General features: G+C 27.9%; 1 protein-coding gene across 3 annotated transcripts in view; it reads left to right on the top strand.

Moving 5' to 3' along the window:
* The window catches only part of LOC101235686 (protein PF3D7_1417600), a 56,239-nt gene that overhangs the window by 5,746 nt on the left and 28,541 nt on the right, over positions 1-21,952 (top strand). For 2 of the 3 annotated variants that reach the window (XM_065795449.1, XM_065795448.1), the window contains exons 2-3: positions 2,336-2,644; positions 18,181-18,438. In XM_065795449.1, the coding sequence (XP_065651521.1) occupies positions 2,336-2,644; positions 18,181-18,438 (567 nt within the window). The remainder of the gene's footprint in view (positions 1-2,335; positions 2,645-18,180; positions 18,439-21,952) is intronic. The other variant, XM_065795450.1, reaches the window with a different exon arrangement.

The raw sequence follows: 21,952 nt of genomic DNA, 5'->3' as shown, positions 1-21,952 counted from the left end.
TTTTAAGTAACACAAAATAATTTAAAGTAACACAAAAAAATTTTAAGTAACACAAAAAATTTAAAGTAACACAAAATAAACACCGAGGTTGTTTTTTTTAAGCACAAAAATAAACTTACGCGCATTCAATTAAGTTAACAATATTAAAAAAAAAACTAATTTGTTCATTAAAATACATGATACAAGTACTATTTCGTTTCCACCCATTTAAAATTTTTGTTGCTGGGTGATCAGCTTTTACTCTATATAAATTACAAATAATTTCTAAATAAATAAGAAATTATTTGTAATTTATATAGAGTAATAAAAATGAGCAATTCCTTTTACTCAGTAATTGGTGTGCTTTACGTGAATAAAGATGTTTGCAGTTTTGCTCTAATTTTTATTCACGTAAAGTTAACAATTTACTCAGTAATTGTTCAGCTTTGCGTGAATAAAAACTTTAGCAAAATAGCTGAAGTTTTTATTCACGTAAAGCTGACTAATTACTGAGTAAAAGCAATTGCTCATTTTTATTCACCCGGCCAACTGTCTTGTATTTAGCATAACCGTCTTGTATTTAACATAACTGTCTTGAATTTTGTATAAACGTCTTGTATTTAGATAATTGACTTGTATTTAGCATAATCGTCTTGTATTGCAAAAAACACGTTTTAAATGTTGTACAAGAATTCTATTTCAGATTAAAAATTAATTTAATAAAATCCATTGAAAGTTAATCAAATATAAGCCAAACATATTTAGATTTTAAAATTAAAAAAGAGGTTGGTGATAATAGTTCTAAGCGTGCGGCTATAAACACATTTTGTTTTGGTTAACCTTTAACAAAAGATTTTTGCTACTTAAAATGTTCTCTAATATTTTTTTTTACAACAAACAAAAATAAAAGTTTAATAACAGAAATGAACAACCATGATTGCTTAATGATTTAAGTAATGATGCTTTTATAAACATTTTGATAATTTATGCCAAGGCTAATGTAATTGAGGAATCAATTGAAAAGTAACCGTATAAAAAATTCGAAAAGCATATTCTCTTTTAAACGACAAATAAAATTGCACCTCCTTAATTTCTTACATACATGTAAGTATGTTTGTATATGTGTGTGTGTTTATGTGTATATGTATATACGTGTATGTATGCATATGAGTGTATATATGTGTATATGTGTGTGTATGTGTATATATGTATGTGTGAATTTATGTATATATATGTGTGTATATGTATGTATATATATATATATATATATATATATATATATATATATATATATATATATATATATATATATATATATATATATATATATATATATATATATATATATATATATATATATATATACATATATATGTGTACCTATGTATGTATATTTGTGTATGTATGTGTGTGTATGTATTTATATGTTTATGTGCTTCTATATCTTATATATATTTTATATGTAAGAGCTTGTTTATTTTAAAATTGTTGGACTAAAGATTTTAATATTTATCTTGCGACGGAGTTTTTAAAGAATATTCTTCATGTAGTATTTTTCAGAAAAATATTTTATTAAAAACTTACTAAAGACATGTGGGCTTTAAATGTTATTATTAAAGGGGATCTATGAAAAGAGTTTGGCGACACCAGTCATCTGTATCTTCTTTGAGCCCTGTTTTAAATATACTCTTTGTGTAATAAAAAAGTTTCATTGTAATTTTATTATATGAACAGCAAAAAACATTTAAAAAAAAAAAATTGTATTTAAACACCGCAGTCAAAATGTTCCAAGTAATTTCCAATACAAAAAAACCCACACATACTAAAAAGCTTAGCACAGAAATATTAACTCAAGTCATAACATTTTTTAGTTTTATTATTATAAAGGTGCTCTCAGAAGTCCTTAAGGTCTTCTGGGAGCACCTTATCACAGAGGACTACGGAAGAGCGTTTAACTAGGTAGCTTACGCCTCCTTCCTTACCAATATCATTTATTGTGCTAGAGCCAGAGCTTAACATCAGACCATTTGGTTCTGAATCAAAACTCTAACTACTGCGCCACGGCTAATTTGACAAAAAAAAATTGACCAAGAGAAGTCTTAGGAAAACTAACCTGCAAGCTACAAATTCTGTTGAGATGATAAGTTACAAATACCCAATATACAACACCCTATAGTACAATATATTGACCCAACGTTATTGGCCCAACGTAGGTGTACTAGCTGGAAATTCATTGGAAAGACTGTGTTGTTTTAAAAATGTAAACGTTAACTATTTTTAATGGTGAAACAAAAACATTTTTTTTTACTTTTAATATTTTGATGTCCAACAATGTTTGTTATTGTTGTTTTAATAGGTGATCACTTAGAAGAGAAATTTGCAATTGTTACTTCATCTACAAATAATAAACCAATATACAAACGTGAAGTCAGTTTTAGTGATAAAAATGCAAAACACAAAGCTCCAGACGTGATTAACAAAAAAAATCTGGTTCTGTTTCGTGACAGCAACAACAAAGTAATAGCTACATTAAGAGATCCACGCACATGGAACAGCGCTAACGTCACTCTATCAAAAATTGATGACTACAAACGACTACAACAAGAACTTCGTAGTTTGGCGATCTTTAAAAATACAATTAGCTTTCCGATGGAGAAAAAGAAAGGTTTTTAATATTTTTTAATAATATATAAAAAGTATAAAAACGAAAAACAAAGCATGCTTTTTATTTAAACATCCAACAGCACACACATGTTCAATCCAAATCATTTGTACCCAAACTTTCTTACCGGACTATTGGTAAAGCACTTTGACGCAATAAATAGAAGTTGATCTTTAAACTTGTTAAATGGGCTAGTAGTTTAAACAATGAATATATTTTGTATTCTTCAGAAAAAAACTTTAAAGCAATTTAGGCCATACTTACTTATTTACTTATATGTTGTAGCAAAAAGTTGTTCATAGGTTTATAACAACCAGTCATATTAGAAAAAAAAGTTAGAAAAAAGTTGTTCATAGGTTTATAACAACCAGTTAGTCGTATTAGAAAAAAAAAAGTTAGAAAAAGTACAAATCTAGTTATTGATTTATTGATTGTTAGTAAAAGGTTGAAATTGTAAAATGTCTCTTTGTTATTTAAATCGTAATATTTAAATAACAGTATTTGCAAAGTATAATAATGTGACAAAAACACTTTTTTAATTTTCTTATTTTAAATTAAAACACGATGTACATAAATCTGGTTTACCATCTCAAAGTGTGAAACAAAAAAGGTAGACTCAGTGTTTTAAATCTTTCATAGATTTCCATTTTTCAAAACTTCTTTTTTATTATTAGTTCGATAATACAGTTGACTCTTGATATCTCGAACTTTCGTATACTTCGATGTATCAAACCTTATTAGCTTAAACCTTTTTTGTATCTTAAACAATATTTTTGGTTCCTAGGACAATTTTCACAAGATTTCTCTAACTTTAAAAAAAAAAATCTTTAAACAAATGTATTCCTACCATTTCCTTTTTTAAAGCTCAAACTTTCAAAAAATATTCCTCTAAAAATTCCGATTTTAGAATTCCATTTTTAATAAATAGAAACTTTGAAAAGTATTTTTTAAAAGATTTATTAATTGCATCTACCAAACGCAAAACACATGTTAAACAAAGACTTGCGAACAAACTTATAATAGAAAAATGCTAGGACTGTTATAATACTTTGAAAAAGGATTTTATGGCTACAAGTAGTAAATGTGTAACAAGATTTTATAAATAACAAGACGTGCTTTTGATTAGAAGTAACTAGAGAGTTTCAAGTCATAATACTTACTTTTAGCGTAATCAACGAAGAATCGATTACGCTCCTGCTTGTGGTGATATCGTTTTCTGTTTCAAAAGTGGTTTGTTTGTTTACTTTTTGTTATATTTGCTTCAAAATAATATCATTGGTTTTGTTTTTTCAAATCTATTATTTTTATTGGTTTTGTTAAAATCGAGTCTGCAGAAAACCGTTTCAACAAACTTTTATTATTTCCCGATGGGCCCCGATGGATGGGCCCATCAAATTCTGGTGGCATATTTTTTAAATCAACCACCGGAAGTTTAACAATAAAAAAAATTTAATAAAATAACTTATGATAAAAAACAGTTAGGAAAAATAAATTTTACTTAGAAAAAAGATAGTTGTACCAAATTATAGGAACGTGAGAGTAATGTTGTAATGGCATAGGAAGAAAGTTGAAACTTCATAAATAAATATCATTAATGCGATTTCTGTTGAAAAAGAACTTAAGAAAAAAAAGGAGAAGAATCTTATTTTTTCTAGAACTTCTAAATCAACCGGAACTGATACGAAAAGAAAGAAGCTGATTCAGCAAAAGTTAAACACATCTTTACTAATATAAATATTGATATAAATGAAATTATATACATAAAAAGATTTAAACCAAATATCCAAAATGCTTAAGAGGCAATACTCGTTGAGTTATCATTACCCGAATAAAGAATACCGATATTACCTGCAGCAAAAAAATTTAAAGAAAATAAGAATTTTTCCCTGCTCAAAACATGATTATGATTTGTGTAACGAAAGAAATAAACAAAATGCTAATCTAACAGAATAATCCCCTTTTTGTTATGGTACAAGGAGCAATACAGTTCAAAAAATTAAAAAACAACGAAGTTAATAATCACAAAAGTTAGTTATAAATTTAAAAAATATATCATTTAATTGAGAAAATAAATTTACAATACTTATACGCAAATGCAATTTCTCTAAACAATGATTTAAATGATCTAACAATAAAAATAAATCAACATAATGTTTCGCAGAAAAACAGAATATTTTTAGTCATTCATCCTACACCTTTGGGAGCGATTGAACACGTTCACCATGTACTCAAGTTCAACTAGTCATATTCTGGTAATAGGAAAGATAAAGAAGCTCCAGATGTAAACTAATATATAACATAGTAGGTTACGAGAAATTAAATGATTATTTTAACAAAATTTGATTGGTCGGATATATTTTTAAATACAAACGCGAATGATTCCTACAACATCTGTTTATTAATTAATAAGTATGGATGCAATATATTTTTTACTGGGTTGAAAATGAGTAGCAAAAGGAGATTGAAGTACCCTCTTTGGATGCACCATAAATAAAATATCCGCTTTGGATGCACGATGAATTTAAAAGCATGTCTAAAAGAAAGCGCAAATTGAAGTTTTTGTGCCCCAACACAAAATTAAGTAATTACTCATTCGTTACAGCAAACAAAGATTTGAATTAAAGATTAAAAAGGTGAAACAAAGTACTCAAGATTTTGAATTAAAATTCAAAATAAAAAATAAGGTTCGCAAAATGTGTTCTAAATAAAGTTCTTAAAATGTGTTCTAAATCGCTTTGCAAAGCCTTTAATAATATTATTCTAACAAGTCTCAAGAGTTGTTTCAAACCTTTGGAAAAAAGCAAACATTACACCCGCAATTAAAAAACGAAGCAAACTTGAACCATCTAATTATCGCCCAATTTCACTAACTTAGGTTGTGTTAAATTTTCCGATAATTTTTACTGAAAAATATCCGGAAATTTTTCAAAATCTTTATATTGCTTATATTATGTTATATAACTTATATACTTTAAAAAAGTTCGTTTCTTTGTTTCAAAAATATTCTAAAAATTTAAAATAGTAAAGACCCACAAGCAAAAAATACACATTTTATCGTCAAATTTTTATAATCAAGTTTATCAATTTAAGAAATCAACAAAAAGCTCAAGTTGTTATATTTTAGATTTAGACAGATTAGATTAAACAGACAAAGAAAATTGTAGATTAACAAATTTTATTGGGCATTTATTTTAGAGTGTTTTGAAGAAACATAGATTTTTTATCTCTTTAACACAAAAATCTTCCTATCCTTTGACAAAATATAGGAAAATTTTTATGTATAAAGATTGTATTTTAAATCATCTTTATAAAAGATACATGTTATAAATGTACTAGTTGTGTTAGATTATAATAATTTATCTAAAAATGACATGACAGAAATAACTCATCTTAAAATGACATGACAGAAAACACATTTAATCTGAATATTGAGTAAAATAATAATAAATTAATTTGCTTGGCATTAAAAAGCACACACACAAATTGCCCACTTGGCATTATTGATTGAAAAATACGGCATACATTTAAACCATTTTAAAGTATAAAATAATTTTTTAATTTATTAATTATTTATTGATATAATTTTATTAATTATTATAATATTATAGGTTATTGATATAATTTATTGATTATAAAGTCAAAAGTGCCATAGCAAGGTTGTGGCGAGTGATACTCTTAAAAGCACTTAGTTAAACATTTTTAAATATTTCAAACTTAGCAAAATTGTTTCTTTACTTTTTGCCAGCAATCTATAACGTCGTTAAATCAAGAAAACTACTGTAAATATTCAATCGAGTGTTTTTATATACAGTTTTACGGTTTTCAGTAACTACTATGCCAATTTGATAGACGTTGAAAAATGTCCCTCCCCGATTAGGGGTTAGGGTGCAAACTATGTTTAGCCTTAACCAAAGCTTGCTACGGCACTGAACGTCAATATGCTTAGTAAATAACAGGATAAAACAATTTTAGAAAATTTTAAAAACAAATATCATGGTTGCTACTTATACTTACAATAAACTCAACAAAAAAAAAAGTTTTTCAATGAGAGCTTTTTAAAATTTGAAAAATATGTTTCACTATATTTTACCATAAAATTCCTCATAACAACTGCTAAAGAAGACAATGTTTTTAAATAATTATAAAATAACTTTTTTTTTAAACTTCCAAACTTCCAAATTTTTTCGGGAAGTTTCCCGAGTTTAAAATATCGAGTAAATTTTCATCCTTAGTTACTAATGATAAGTATTAAACGAGATGAGATAATGACACACTTAATAGTGTACGGATTGGTGATAAAATAACAAAATGGCTTCGTTAACAAAAAAATAAAAACTTCATTACTAATTTGCTTAAAACAACTAATTAAACAAAAAGCACTAGCATTAGATACTAGAATTAAATGTATATTTGAGTTTATAAATAAAAGTATTGTTAGCTATACAAGTAATTAGTTCATCATGAGTATATAGCAGTTATATGAAATCCTCATTGGAAAGTACAAATTGATCGACTTAAAAAAGTTCAAAATAGACCAACTAAAATATTGTTTATTTAGTTATAGTCATAAAGAAATTTAAAGCTTAAATTACCTTTATTAGAAAACAGGAGAAGGTGTTTAATACAAATGTTCAAATAAGTAAAAAAAAATTAAAAGAAAGACGAAATAAATTTGCACAACCCAAATTAATACTTTAACATTAATGGTTTAGCAGAAGGCCATAAATAAAATTACACAAAGAGTTAATAAATACACAAAATAACTTCAAGCTAAACACAATCATAGACAATTTTTTTTCTAATAGAATTGTAATATGGCTAGAATGTTTTAACTAAAGAAACCATTGAATTAACGAGTGAAAATCAATTTAAAACTTCAATAAACACTTAAAACTTCAAATGCAAATCTCAGAACTTTAATATTATTTAATCGCTAAAACACATTCTACTTCAGTTTGCGGCTGTGGCGCAGTGGTTAGAGCGCTTGCTTTAGAAGCAGGAGATCCAGTTTTGAAACGATCTTTCGAAGTATTTTTGCGTCACGGTAAGGAAGGAGCCGTGAATTTCCTAGTTAAATGTACTTGCGCGGTGCTCAGTGACAAAACTGTTAGGTCTTCTTGGGGCACCTAAATAACAAAATTAAAAAAAAAGTCTCAACTTGTATCAAAAAGTCAAAGCATCATTTCTATTCCATTCTAAAGTTTTTATTTTAATAAAAAATAAATGAGATCATAACAAATATAAGTGAGTAGTGATTACTCTTTTCTATTTAATTATTTAAAGCATTTTAAAATAAATAATTAAAAACGCATAGATTCTCTTTTAGCTTGTTCTAAAGAGGAGATTAGAAGAGTTTTATTTTTCAGAATATTTAAAAAAAAATTTTTCCATGGAAATAATCCACGATATTGAATTTTAAATGAGCTGAGTTTTAAATAAGATCTTTGAACAACATACCATGTATTGGCTTAAAAATAAAAAATATAACTCAGTATATACTAAGCTTACAAACATTGAGAGCATTAAGTTCCCTTAAAAGTGATTCTCCGTGAATAATTTTATCAACGCTAAATACAATTCTGGATATATGTTTTTTGTTTACCATTAGTTTTTTAGTTTGCCATGATTAGTACTTTTTCATGCAATGTTGCAACCGAGCAGCCGAGGCGCACTGGTAGCGCACTTGCTTCAGAAACAAAGGATCCGTGGTCCTAACCCCAACTCTGGGTAAGTTTTGAAACATTGCACAGTGAATCGTTTCATACAATCTAGCTGGACAAAAATATTTTGCTCACGAATTCCATTGTTCTAGTCATGAAAGGTTTAAATAAATAATATTTTGTTGTTTTATTGAATAATTACCTTAGCTTTAATAACTTGGAAGAATTTTTTTGCGGAGGGCAGGGGGAAAATTCCTCACCTACAACCCCCTCCCCTCAATACCCCCTCATTGTAACAACCACTGTTATAATAAAAAAAAGAAGTAAAAAAGAAAAAATATATTTATAAAACAAGGATACATAATATTATACAATAAATTTTATATTCAGTCAACAGAAAATTCGTCGTTTGTATCCACCAAACACTCATCACTTGAATATTCAGATGACTCATCATTTGATTCATCGGGCAAGTTACAATTTCCTATTCTTGAAGCCTGAACAATCAAATTCAAAATCTCTACTGGCAATTTTATGCTTCATTTTGCAGGCAGTTCTCTAAGTGAATTGATAACAGGGTCAGATGTTATTAAGAGCATATTCAGCAAATCCATACTTGTAGAAATGCGTAACTTTTTCCTTGTATGATGTTCTCGAAATCTCCTAGAATCTTTATTTCGTGCTTCTTGAGATTCTTCTGAGAACTGGCCAATCGGAAAAATATACGACTTTATAACTTCCATGCTATGCATTAAAATTCTATGCACTGTAACAGGCATGTAACACCACAAATATAAGTGTAAAGTTTTTCAAATTTGACACAATCAATGTCATAGCCAGAAGATAAAAATTGTTTTATTAATTAGTGTTTTATTAAGATAGTTCTTAATAAAACACTAAATTTTTAATTAATTCGACGTCTAATTCTGTAATCTCTATGCTCTTTTCTGGATTTAAAAAAAACCTGCGAGCAGTGTTGCCATCATTTGTATTGCCATAATGAGGTTTTGGTCTATTCACAAAAAGTCCCATTTGTTTCCTAAATTTTTTCCTAATCTCTTCCGAACGTTAACCGATTCGACATTTATCCTCATTGCCTCTAACTTGCCACTTTTTAATGTTTAAACGGTAGCTAATGTGTAGCTAGCATTCAAAAGTACGTATCGAAGCATGCAAGGTAGACTGACCAATATTGTAATTTTCTTCTTTATCAACCATACCTTTTAATTCACCATTCATCATTTTTGGAGTAGCATTACAAATATAACATTTTTGTGTTGAGCGCGTATCGGTTAAAGCATTGCATACTTTTCCGTCAGTCATTCTAAGTAATAGATTGTGTTTCACAATAAACTTAAATTCACCAACAGTACACAGTGTTGCAAGAAGTTCAGATATTTCTTTTAAAACTTAGTCAGCTTCTATTCCAGTAAATTCCTGTGTTTCTTTTGAAAATATGAGTTTCATTGATTGACAAAAAGTGTGCGATGGTCAAGGATTTTGCTAAATAATAGTATTAGAGTCATCGCTCAATCTCAACGGGACAAACGCAAACACAAACAGAAATTCATCATTAGCATCGGAGTTCTCAAATCTTTGTTTATAGGTAATGTGGCCAGAGCTTCCGTTACATCCCCATTTGCTTATTAATGTAAGCGACAAATTAGAGGATGCATTTTTGGGAAATTAACTTAGTGCTTCAATTAAACGTTCAGTTGTTTTATTTAATATGGCTTGAAGTTTAATTTCAGCTCGTGTTTCTGAGATAGAAATAAATTCTACTAGAGGGTAACACAACCTTTTGGATTTACATAAATTATAGTAAGATGGAAACACTTTATGCCCTGCTTTCATTGACCACTTTCTTGTTAGCTTATAAGAGTGACTAGTACACTTGGAATCTACATAATAAGCAAGTGCCTCATCGCTACTCAACTGCCTGCTACCACAATTAACATCAGTAGATTTTCTTCGCTCTACGGTTTCTGTACCTTTTCTAATAGAAGTAGCTACGTTTCTTTGACTCGACAAACGATTTGCTATTTCAGCAGCTGTTGTTAATTAAATGGCACATCGCGATTGCAATAAGTCTTCAACACTACGTCCTTATGGTTTTGAAGATAAGTCTTCAAAGTTTTTCTTTGGCCAACCTTGAGGCTGACTTCCTTCAGATGTTGTGGAAGCACAAGACCGATGAGAAATTTTTTCAAATTCTAAATTATTGCCCTCTACCAACTTTTATTTTTATTTAAAAAATGATCCATATTTCTACTGGCTGCATTCCATTTTCGCGCAAATTTAGCAGATATGCTTGCCATTTTTAACTCTAATTTTTTTCAAATCACTAGTAACATCTTCTGTTGTATGGTCTTTCAAAATAAAGTCACACAAAAGAGAATTTCATTCTTCCTTTGTATGTTTTTTTATTCTTCAAATAACTCATATTTTGTTATAGAATACACTCGGTCTGAAAAAATTAGATAAAAATGAAACGGGCAGACGCGGGCAGCCAAAAATTTTTAAATTTTGACGCCTTATTGTTGCGGTTATAATTTATAAAAAAATCAGCCTGGATATATTTGGAGAATATTAGTTACGCGCTTTGAAAATTAAAAACGAAAAAGAAATTGCAATTTTAACATAGTTTTTTTAAATCTATAGAATATCATTTATACCAATTATTTTAAATAAGTTTTCGATAAAATACAAAGTACATACCCTCCAATGTAAAATTCTTCACAGCAGAGTTAATTGTTATTCACAATAAATTAGTTATACGTTATTGTTTCACAGCAAAATTGCAGCTATTTTTTTAACAAAAATCTGTTTATCTTTAAGTGACACTTGAGCGCTAATGATTTAACACTTAAAAACGCGTGCACTATTTAATATTTTGAATTTTTCACTAGGGAGTATTAAGTAATATCATGGGAATATCTACTAATTGATTCCTTGAATTGAATTTTGTACAGCTAGATTGTATGAGTCGATTCACTGTGCATCGGTTATAAAAAAGGTGTGAACTTCCTATTAAATGCTCATCCTCAGTGCTCTGTGATTAGACCGTAAGGACTTGTTGGGGCACCTATATAAAATAAAATTAAAAAATGTACTGATTATTAATGAAATAAAAAACCTCAGGAGCATAAATCATAAAAAGAAACATATAAATGGGGTTTTACCATTTAATATATGAAGATGGGATATTGCCACAGATTTGGATCTCTTTATTTTTTTGATCCAGTATAATATTTCTATTTTTATAAAACATTAAATACTAAGTAAAACGGTACAGTTCATCCTAATAATCTCCATTGAAAGCTTCAGTTATATAAGGGGCATAAGCCCTAGCCTCGCCGCCTCCATTCAATGCAAGATAAAATCTTTCAGTGACAGCAGTTAGTAAATCAACCGTAGAGAGAAAATATCGAAAACCGTATTGAATGTCTGACAGTAAATTATTTGACTTAAGATGAGATGTGAGAAATTTTTTGATAAAAGACTCTAAGACCTTGATGATAACTGATAAAAGACTGGTCGGACGACAGTTAGAGGGATCAGAATTTTTACCAGAGTTTACAAAAATTGGAAAAAGCAAATGCCGTTTTCCACCAGGCAAGAAAACAAGACTCAGTCAAGCACTTATTAAATAGTCTTGAGAGAATTGAAGAGAGTTCTGGAGAACAATTTTGTAAGACTATGACAGCAATTTTGTCTGGACCACAAGCCGTCAAAGAGTTTAATCGAGATATGACTTTAACAACAGAAGATGGAGCGATTTGAATTTCTAACAATGAGTTAACCTATTTAACTGAAATGCAAGGAAGAGAATAGCCATAAGATTCGAGATTCAAACTAAAAGAAAAGTTCTTCGCACATAGTTCTGCTTTATCCTTGGGAAAGGTAATAATATCATTTTCATGAATGAGAGATGGAATGTTAGACCTACCTTTATTAAAGACGCTGTTGAAGATTTTCCTAAAGTCTCTGAAGCACAAATTGTGAGATAAGATGCAAGGTTAAGTGAACTGAAAAAAATGGAGCACCTTTTTGCATTGATTTTTTACAATAATAAATAAGCGTTTGTTCTTAAGAGAGTTTTGAAATTATGAAAAAAATGATTATAATTAGATATAGCAGCTACATAAGAAGATGAAAACCATGGAGTAGAACGAGGCTTGACTAGAAACCGACAAGAAAGAATAAAAGCTTCAATTCCTACCTGAATCCAGGAGGTTAAGTATGAGGCGCATTTATCAGAAGAGATAGAAAAGACAATAGCCCAAGGAACGTCACGAAGTACATTACGAAGGAATTTATAGCAACCGTTGCGCAGTGGTTAGCGAGCTTACCTCAGAAACTAGAGATCCGTTGTTCAACGCCACCTCAGGGTAAGTTGATAATATCGATAAAGAAGGAGGCGTGAACTTCCTTTCAAATGCTTTTCTGCGGTGCTCTATGATAAGACCGCAAGGACTTCTTGGTGCACCTAAAATAATTATTTAAAAAAAAATCCCAGAAAATCTTGGAAGAAATCACCAATTTAAGTTGGTTATTAGGTTTGAAGATTCTTTATATGCATATTTTAATTAAATCTCTCTCTCTCTCTCTCAATATATATATATATATATATATATATATATATATATATATATATATATATATATATATATATATATATACATATATATATATATATATTTATATATATATACATATATATATATATATATATATATATATATATATATATATATATATATATATATATATATATATATATATATATACATATATATATATATATATTTATATATATATACATATATATATATATATATATATATATATATATATATATATATATATATATATATATATATATATATATATATATATATATATATATATATATATATATATATATATATTTATATATATATATATATTGAGAGAGAGATTCAAAGTTTGAAGTGAGCTCTTGGCATGTTTTACGCCAATAGTTAGGAAAGAGGCGTGAAATTCCTCGTTAAATTCTTCTCCACGGTGCTCTGTGATTAGACCGTTAGGTATTCTTGGGAAACCTAAAAGCAAAATTAAAAATATATATCATAACTGTAAGTAACTTATTGAGATTTGATTAATTTTAAATATAAAAATTAATTTTTTAAATCTATTCACGTAAGTTTAGGAGTAATTCCCCCAATCTCGCACATATAAAATCATTAGAAAAGCATTTTAAGAGTAAATTCTCTTCGCCTACTCTCAATCTTTCACTCTCAAGATTTTAAATGAGATGTTAATGGAATCCAGCTAGCACACATACGTTGGTAAAACGTTAGAACGAGTCAACCTTAATCCATATACATTAAATCAACGTTGGGTTATTTACATTGGATCAACGTTGGATTTGCATCGGAAAAAACAGCCAACATTCGCAATGGTTTTACATATTTTGGCCCAATGTATATGTGCTAGTTAGGAATTTAGTTTAATAAATCTACAATTATTTTCTTTATTGAAATTTTAAGTTTAAGAACTTTTTTGCCTAGGTTTGGTCCTACATTTACAAAATATTTAATAAATTTGGTAGCAATTTCATTTTGATCAAGAAAAATATTATTTTTTACTTTAATAAACTTGTTTTATTTTTCTAGCGTTACCAGTACTTAAATTTAAAATAAATGAAAAAAAAACAATCACAAGGCGACATTTTTCTTTGGATAGCCAGGTTAACTTTAAAAGTGAGTTAGCCAATATTGATTGGTCAAATTTAGAATCCTCAAATGATACCAATTTAATGTATAATACGTTTATAGATATTTTTGTATTTCTTTATGATAAACACTTCCCCAAAGTAGTAAAAACAATTAAATTTAAAGACATAAATTCACCTTGGTTGAGTAAAGGTCTTAAAAAATCATCTAAGTGGAAACAACGATTATATATAAAGTACCTTAAAAAAAAATGCGATAAAACAAAATCGGAATACAAGAGTTATGCAAGTCTCTTTGAGAAAATTAAAAAAACCGCTAAAGCTAATTATTATAATAAACTACTTGATAAGTGTCAAACAGATTCTAGGAAAACATGGCAATTATTAAATGAAATTATTGGTAAACCAAAAATTAACAAACCGTGCTTTCCTAAAACTATAAAAATCAACCACAAAACAATTCATGATGAAAACGTCATTGCAAATGAGTTTAACAACTTCTTTGTTAATATAGGATCTAAACTTGCTTCCCAAGTTCCTAGTGCAAATAAATCTTTTGATAAATATTTAGATCGTAATAAAAATGAATTGAATAACGAAAAACTAACCATGTTAGAACTTAACAATGCTTTTAAAAGCCTAAAAAGAAACAAAGCAACCGGAATCGACGACATCAATAGCAACATTATAATTAATTGCCAAAACGAGCTTAAAGTTCCTTTATTTAAAATATTTAAACACTCCTTAGAGGAAGGTATCTTTCCTGAAAAACTGAAAACTGCGAAAGTACAACCTATTTTTAAATCAGGAGATATAAGTGAAATAGGCAATTACAGACCAATATCAATACTTTCTACATTCTCTAAGATACTTGAGAGAATTATGCACAATAGAGTATATACTTTTTTTAAAGAAAATAATTTTATTTACTCTAAGTAATTCGGCTTTCAAAAAAAATACATCAGCTGAACACGCAATCTTTCACCTAGTTGATGAAATAAAAAACTCTTTTAAAAACGGAGAAGTTACATTAGGTGTATTCATAGATCTCTCTAAGGCTTTTGATACAGTCGACCACAAAACATTATTATCAAAGCTTAACATGTATGGTATAAGGGGTAGAACGAACAAATGGATTGAAAGCTACTTAGATAAACGTGTGCAATCTATATACTATGGAGATAATAAACTCTCTAATCCTTCCATATTAAAGTGTGGTGTTCCTCAGGGTTCAATACTTGGGCCTTTGCTTTTTTTAATCTACGTTAACGATCTCTATCGGGCATCAAAAAGAATTTTAACTATAATTTTTGCTGTTAATAGCAACTTTTTTATCTCCGGAAAAATTATAAACGAACTGTGCGTAGAAATAAATCAAGAATTAGAAAAAATTTCTAGATGGTTTAGGGCAAATAAACTTTCTATTAACTTAAGTAAAACGAAGTTTTCTTTATTTCATCCTTCTTATAAAAAAAAAGAAGTTGAATCTTCTCGTCCAAAATTGTTTATTGAAAATAGAGAAATAAGTAGGGATAATGTTACTAAATTTTTAGGTGTTTTTATTGACGAAAATCTAAATTGGAATAAACATATCGCCTATTTAAGTAATAAAATATCTAAAAGTATCGGAATAATATACCGATCACGCCATTAATTGAAAAAGCCGCTACTCAAACAAATCTACTATAGCTTTGTTTGAGTAGCGGCTCAAAGTTATTTAAATTACGGTAATACAGCATGGGGTAGTACCTATAAAAGCAAACTAGAACCTCTCTATCGTAAACAGAAGCATGCTATACGAGTAATTAATTTTAAAAATAAAAACGAACACACAAAGCCTCTTTTTAAACAGATGTCTTTACTAACATTGTTTGAACTAAATATATATAATGTTCTAAGTCTTATGTATAATAGTAAAATGCAAAAAACTCCTTCAAATTTCTATAGTCTTTATAAACAAAAGCTCGAGTATAAATACCTGTTGCACACAAATAGTACCCTTTTTGAGCCTTCATGCAAAACTAAGCTTGTGCAATTTAAAATTACTTATCGTGCACCTCATATCTGGAATAAGTTTTTATTACTTAATCAAAATATTATTAACCTTGAAAACTTAAATGGCTTTATAAAAACTATTAAAAAGAGTATTTTAAAGTATAAAAATTTACTTACTGATTTTTTCTAAATTTGTTCACTGTTAGCTTCTTATATAAACTCTTATTTTTTAATATACTTTAATATATATTTCAAACATTGCGTTAGCAATAAACGTGGTAATATTAAGAAAAAGTAACGATACATGTTTGTATAATTGTTATCTTACACTTTAATACAACTATAATGTAACAATTTAACGTAAAAATTTTGTAAATATTTTAATTTTTCTATACGTATATATATATATGTATGACAATGTAAAGCGGTTCTTGATGATAAGACCTTTTGGTCTTCTGCAAGTTTCCCGCGTTCTTCTTACAGCTCGTATTACAGAAGTTTGTTTATTATTTATGTTTGTGATTTTTTTTTTTTTTAATATTTATATGTATTCAATCTTAACGAATCTTTATTATGTAATCACGAAAATGTATACTGTAGAACAAAAAATACATAACAAAAAATACATAACAAAAAAAAAAAAAAAAAAAAGTACTTTATTTTCTTAAGTGACATTGGCATTTTATAAATATATACAGATAATTTTTAAATAATAAAATAATTACAATTTCAACTATTATTTATTTTACTAAAAAATAGAAACATTCGGTATCACTATATTATTATTGAGGCGGTCAGAGCTAAACACTCCACTTGGGTAAAGTACATTAATGTAGTTCACGAAATGCACAAGTTTCTCAAAATATTTTTATTTCAAGTTTTTTTTATCGATATATTACAAAAATGCCTTAACAGCCTTGATGAGAGGATATCAACCGGCTACGACGGTCATATCCACGCGTCCTCGCTAAATGCACAGCTGCTTTTGCAAAACCTCATTTAGCTTAATATTTTTTTTAGTATGATGCAACTCTTTACAACCCTTTACAATAGTTTACAACCTTTCTTGAAAATAGGCGCAAATACAGTTTTGCTCACATCAATCCACTGCAAGATCATGAAAGTATTTTTCAAAGAAGTATTTGGATAAAATACTGTGTTAATAATGGTTTAATCACTCCAAAGCAGCATGATCTTGTTTATCACATGGGCTGCGTCTTAAACCTTCTAGAAACTTGAAATTCTGACAAAAATAGTTCAATGGAGCTACGCAGTATACGATATCAAAACGTTGGACAAAGTGCGGGACAATCAACTTTTTCACAAGTTAAGAGCTTAAGGCGTTCAAGGCGCGCTCTCAGACTTAATCTCAGCTTGGCTACTCAACCGAAGTTGAAGAATGTTCATCAACAACATTATATTTAAATGGAAAGCGGTCACTAGTGGTGTACCTCAAAGCTTTCTTTAGGGCCCGTTGCTGTTCGTGATCTTTATAAAAGATCTGCCGGCCAACATCACCCATCATATGAAACTTTATGCAGACAACAGTGAAACTATAGGCATAATTATGAATGAGTTGGACAACTCTTCAAGCTGAAATCAACAAAGCAGGGGAATGGTCAAATATTTAGCAATTCAATTCATTTCAGCATTGTGAAATGTAAAGCTATCCATGATGTCAGCACATTTATCAAGTAAACGTTCAAATACTCGATTTCTAATGTCGTCGGCACAAGTCGTCCACTCATAAACTGTCGGTGTCTTCATATCCTTCAGGATAGAGGGGTCTGGTAAAGCACCTCTTCATCAAATTATAAATAAATTCATTGAAGTTGTTTTTTGATTACTGAAGAAGATAATAATAGTAATTTTCATTTCATTCTTATTATAAATACATCATTTTTATATCAATAGAATTTAATTATAACACGAATTTTGTAAAATCTAAAAAATCCTAACAACGAGTAAAAATGTCCAAATGAATTTTTATTGATTTTTACAAAAGCAATAAAACAAATTAATATTTCAAATCAGTCATATTTAATTTAGTTAACTTGTTTCTATGTATTTTTTTTCTTTCAAACTTAAAAATCCTTTTTAAATCTAATTTTACTTGAAACGATGATTAAAGTTGATAATTAACCAAAATTGAATTTTTTATTTTTTAGAAAAAGATTACATTAACGTACCTAATAAAAAGCACCATATAATCCATATAGCGAAACACCTAGCAGCCAAAAAAGTTCAAAATAATAAACAGATTGAAAAAAAATTACTTTTTTACGATAAAGATAAAAAAGTGAATACAACATCAAAACACCTACGATCTCGGAACAACTATAAGGTCTCTCTATCAAAACATGATGATTACAAAAGACATCAACAAGAGATAGATAGGGTTTCTATTAAAGGTGAACAGAGACAAGGTTAGTTATGTTATAATAGTTAATCCGTTTATAGCGTCTGCATGGTTACATTTAAATTAAGTATTGCGTTAAACTACCGCTTTTATCTTTTTTCTTATCTATATAGTAGAGGAGAAGGGGAAAATATGGAATAGTAAGGAAATATGAATGTTTTGACTTTGCTTTTTGCTGTTATAACGTCGGAACAACGTTAAAAACAAAAAAAAATAAAAATAAAAACGATGAAAATCCTCTGTTAGACCTAAACCAATTAAAGATGACTCCAATGCTATTAGTGATGAATCATTGCTAACAATTTCACGCCAACAGCTAAAAAACCGTAAAACAAAGACACTGAATGCATCTTCTGTAATAGAAAATTCTTCAAAGATTAACAAGGGGAAATTTGGATTCAATATTTCAGTTGACATCTGTGAGCTTATCTTGACTGTTTTTGGAGTAGAGAAAGATGATGTATGTGGTTTTTATTAACCCAAAGCAGAAATGACTTGCATTTAATTAAAAAAATCAAATTATTTTTTCAACGATTTCAATCATCTATTCTAATTTATCTAACCATTTAATAATTACCCACCATTTTCAACAAAAAAATAAATACTTGTATTTTTTCACAACTGACGGTTCATAACAATTCATTATACTTTGTACTCGTGACAATTTAGTGATTTTTATTCAAAAACCATGTGTTATACATGCATTTATAAAAAAAAATGTTTTTTTATAAATGCAAATTGTATTTCATATTCCCCTTTCTCCTCTATATTCCAATATCCATTTTTTTAAATGACATTTGTGCATGTTTTATTGAAAGAATATAAAACTCCGAACACATCACTTCAGTTTAATCTTTCATCTTTTCATAATCATAAAACTCTAGTTTTATTCTATGCTAAGGTAAATATTAAACCAGTGTTAGCCTGATTTTTTTTTGAAAACGGATACATTAAAAAACCACTTATGCTTTTTTGTTGAAAAACAATAAATTACCTAAGGAACATAACTCTTTAGTTAGCTAATTTTTTTGTTTTGTTTATGTATGATTAAATGAAACAAAAAAATAGGTTTTATGGTAAAAATGAGAAAAACAACATTAAAAACAACAAAAATATTTTTGTAAACAAAATGTGTTAATGTATTGTTATTATCTTATTATGGCCATGTTCTATTGAATCCCGATGGACATGAGACGAGTTTAAAACGACTAAAACGTGTATGAAAACGTATCAATTCGCTTTTTAGACGCGTAAAATACGTTATGTGCCTGCTAGGATAATAAACATGTAGAAAGCTACTCCTCTTATGTAAACCATGTGACATATCTATTGATGTAAAACGTATTTCGCATATCAAAACATCCTTTATAGCACAAAGAAATTCATAGTTATTAGGAGAGTTGTTTTATATGAAATAAAAATAAACTTAATTTAAAATCTATTTAAATGTAAACTTTGTAAATTGAGTTAACACCTGAAAGCTTAATTTTGAGTAAAGTAAAGTCTTGAGTTACTTTACCTGGTTTAGTTTAACTTTAATGTAAAAATTCTGAAAACTTTCAACAGCTTTGAACATGAATCCAAATTTGGCAATTCGGATGTAATAAACCGACAATTAACAACGCACCATATAAAACGCCATAAAATAACGTCATATATTACGGTTACATAATTCTTATAACCGCTGCATATTCCAGATGTGACAAACATTTTTAAATTTTCTTTTTGTAAGTATATTTAATATTTTAACAAAAAAATGGCAGGAATAAGAGATAGTAAACAATTTCTTTTTAACTTGACTATATTTATTTTTAATTCAGGTTTATTACTTAGATCAAAAACCTAAAAAAACGTTCTAAAATTTCAAGTCATCATTGGGTTATAAACTGAAAATATTTTATTACTTATTAAATATCATTTTTTTTAATACTTACTTATTCGTTAATTATTCTGAGAAAAACTCAAAAAACAAACACTATACTTATTATTTTATCAAATGAGAATGAACAAATAAAAAGAAGTATAAAAAAAAACGAAAAAATCTCCGCTATATTATTGTGGTTACCAGTTCTCTTTAAGGATCTATATAACTTTTTTAACGGCTTACGAAAAAACAAGCTGTTTTTTTATAGCTTTCTTTCGTAATTCATTAAAAGAATTTTCTTTTTCAATTTTTTTATATCTGTTATAAACAGTAATGTTATTCTAATTAGTAACCAGACTAGTCTATGGATAGACTTACAACACAGACATAGACAATTCTGTATGTTATAATGGACACAACAAATGTTTAATTTTTTGTCCTTGTTGTGTCTATCAAATTTTTGATGGTGTCCTAAGATTGCTCAGTTAAAAAATAATTTTCACTTCATAAGTCTACATAGCATAATTTTTTGTCTATTTGGTGTCTATGATTTTGTCTAAATTTACTTGATTTCATAAAACCAGAAATATTGATTTTTGCCAATAAAATCTAAATTACCCAAAAAATCTCTTAGAAACAAAAAAGAAAATATACGATACATTATATTTGAATTTTATTTCATGGTAAAAATGACTTTTATGGTGACAAATTTAAAAATAAAACTCTTCAATAATAGCCTGCGTTTGGCACTTTGATAAGCTAAATATCATTTTGATCTTTTATTACCGTATTATTTGAAGATTGTTATGTAGTAAATTTATAATATTAAAAAAATATTGAAATGACATCAAAACTCCAAATGACGATCATTGCCCATGATTAATTATTGTTTAAAACTTGCGTACATATTCATCAATAAAATGAAATTAAAAAACATTTTTCTTTTTCACTATTGTTTTATTCACAAACCTAAATAAATTTTAACACCTATTGGAATCTTCTACTTACTAATCCACATTTTATAAAGGACAACTCCTTGATCACATATTTTTAAAATAATTTTATTGAAGGTGATAAAGATTTTAGTGACTAAGGAAAATTTTTTAAATGATAAACTTACCTTCAACTTTTTTGAAGTAATCCCAAACTGGAAAGGGCATTTTAAAAATAAATTTTCACGCACATTCACTGAGAATTGAAAAACAACTGAACTGAGTAATTAATGAACTTCAATTGAGCACAAAATAGTCCATTTTGAGGTTTTTAAATAGACATTAACTTTTTAATCAACAGCACACGCTGGACAAAAAATTAAAAAATGAACTTCTGTTAGAAAAATTGTATTTTTAATTTTGTGCTCGTTTTCAGTTTTTGAAACGATGCTGCAGTGAAAATTTAATTACTCGTTATAAGTCCAAATTATATATTAAATAGATCTTCTATACCTCATTAAAAAATCGAGATTGTTCTTTTAGTGTCCGTTTTTAAAATGATTGTCTAGAAAGACAAACATTTTTTATAGACAATTCATTTTTGATAGTTGTAATTAAAATTGTTGCAATTAGTGCTTTGTCGAAGTCTATTTTTGTCCTTTTATAATAAGGCCATTAGAGATTGTCTGGTTGCTAATTCTAATACCAAAGATAACAAATTTGTT

The sequence above is a fragment of the Hydra vulgaris genome, chromosome 04 (assembly GCF_038396675.1).
Source record: "Hydra vulgaris chromosome 04, alternate assembly HydraT2T_AEP".
NCBI classification, from domain to species: Eukaryota; Metazoa; Cnidaria; class Hydrozoa; order Anthoathecata; family Hydridae; genus Hydra; species Hydra vulgaris.
The sequence above is the reverse complement of the archived record's forward strand: the minus strand, read 5'-3'. Positions and strand labels throughout refer to the sequence as shown.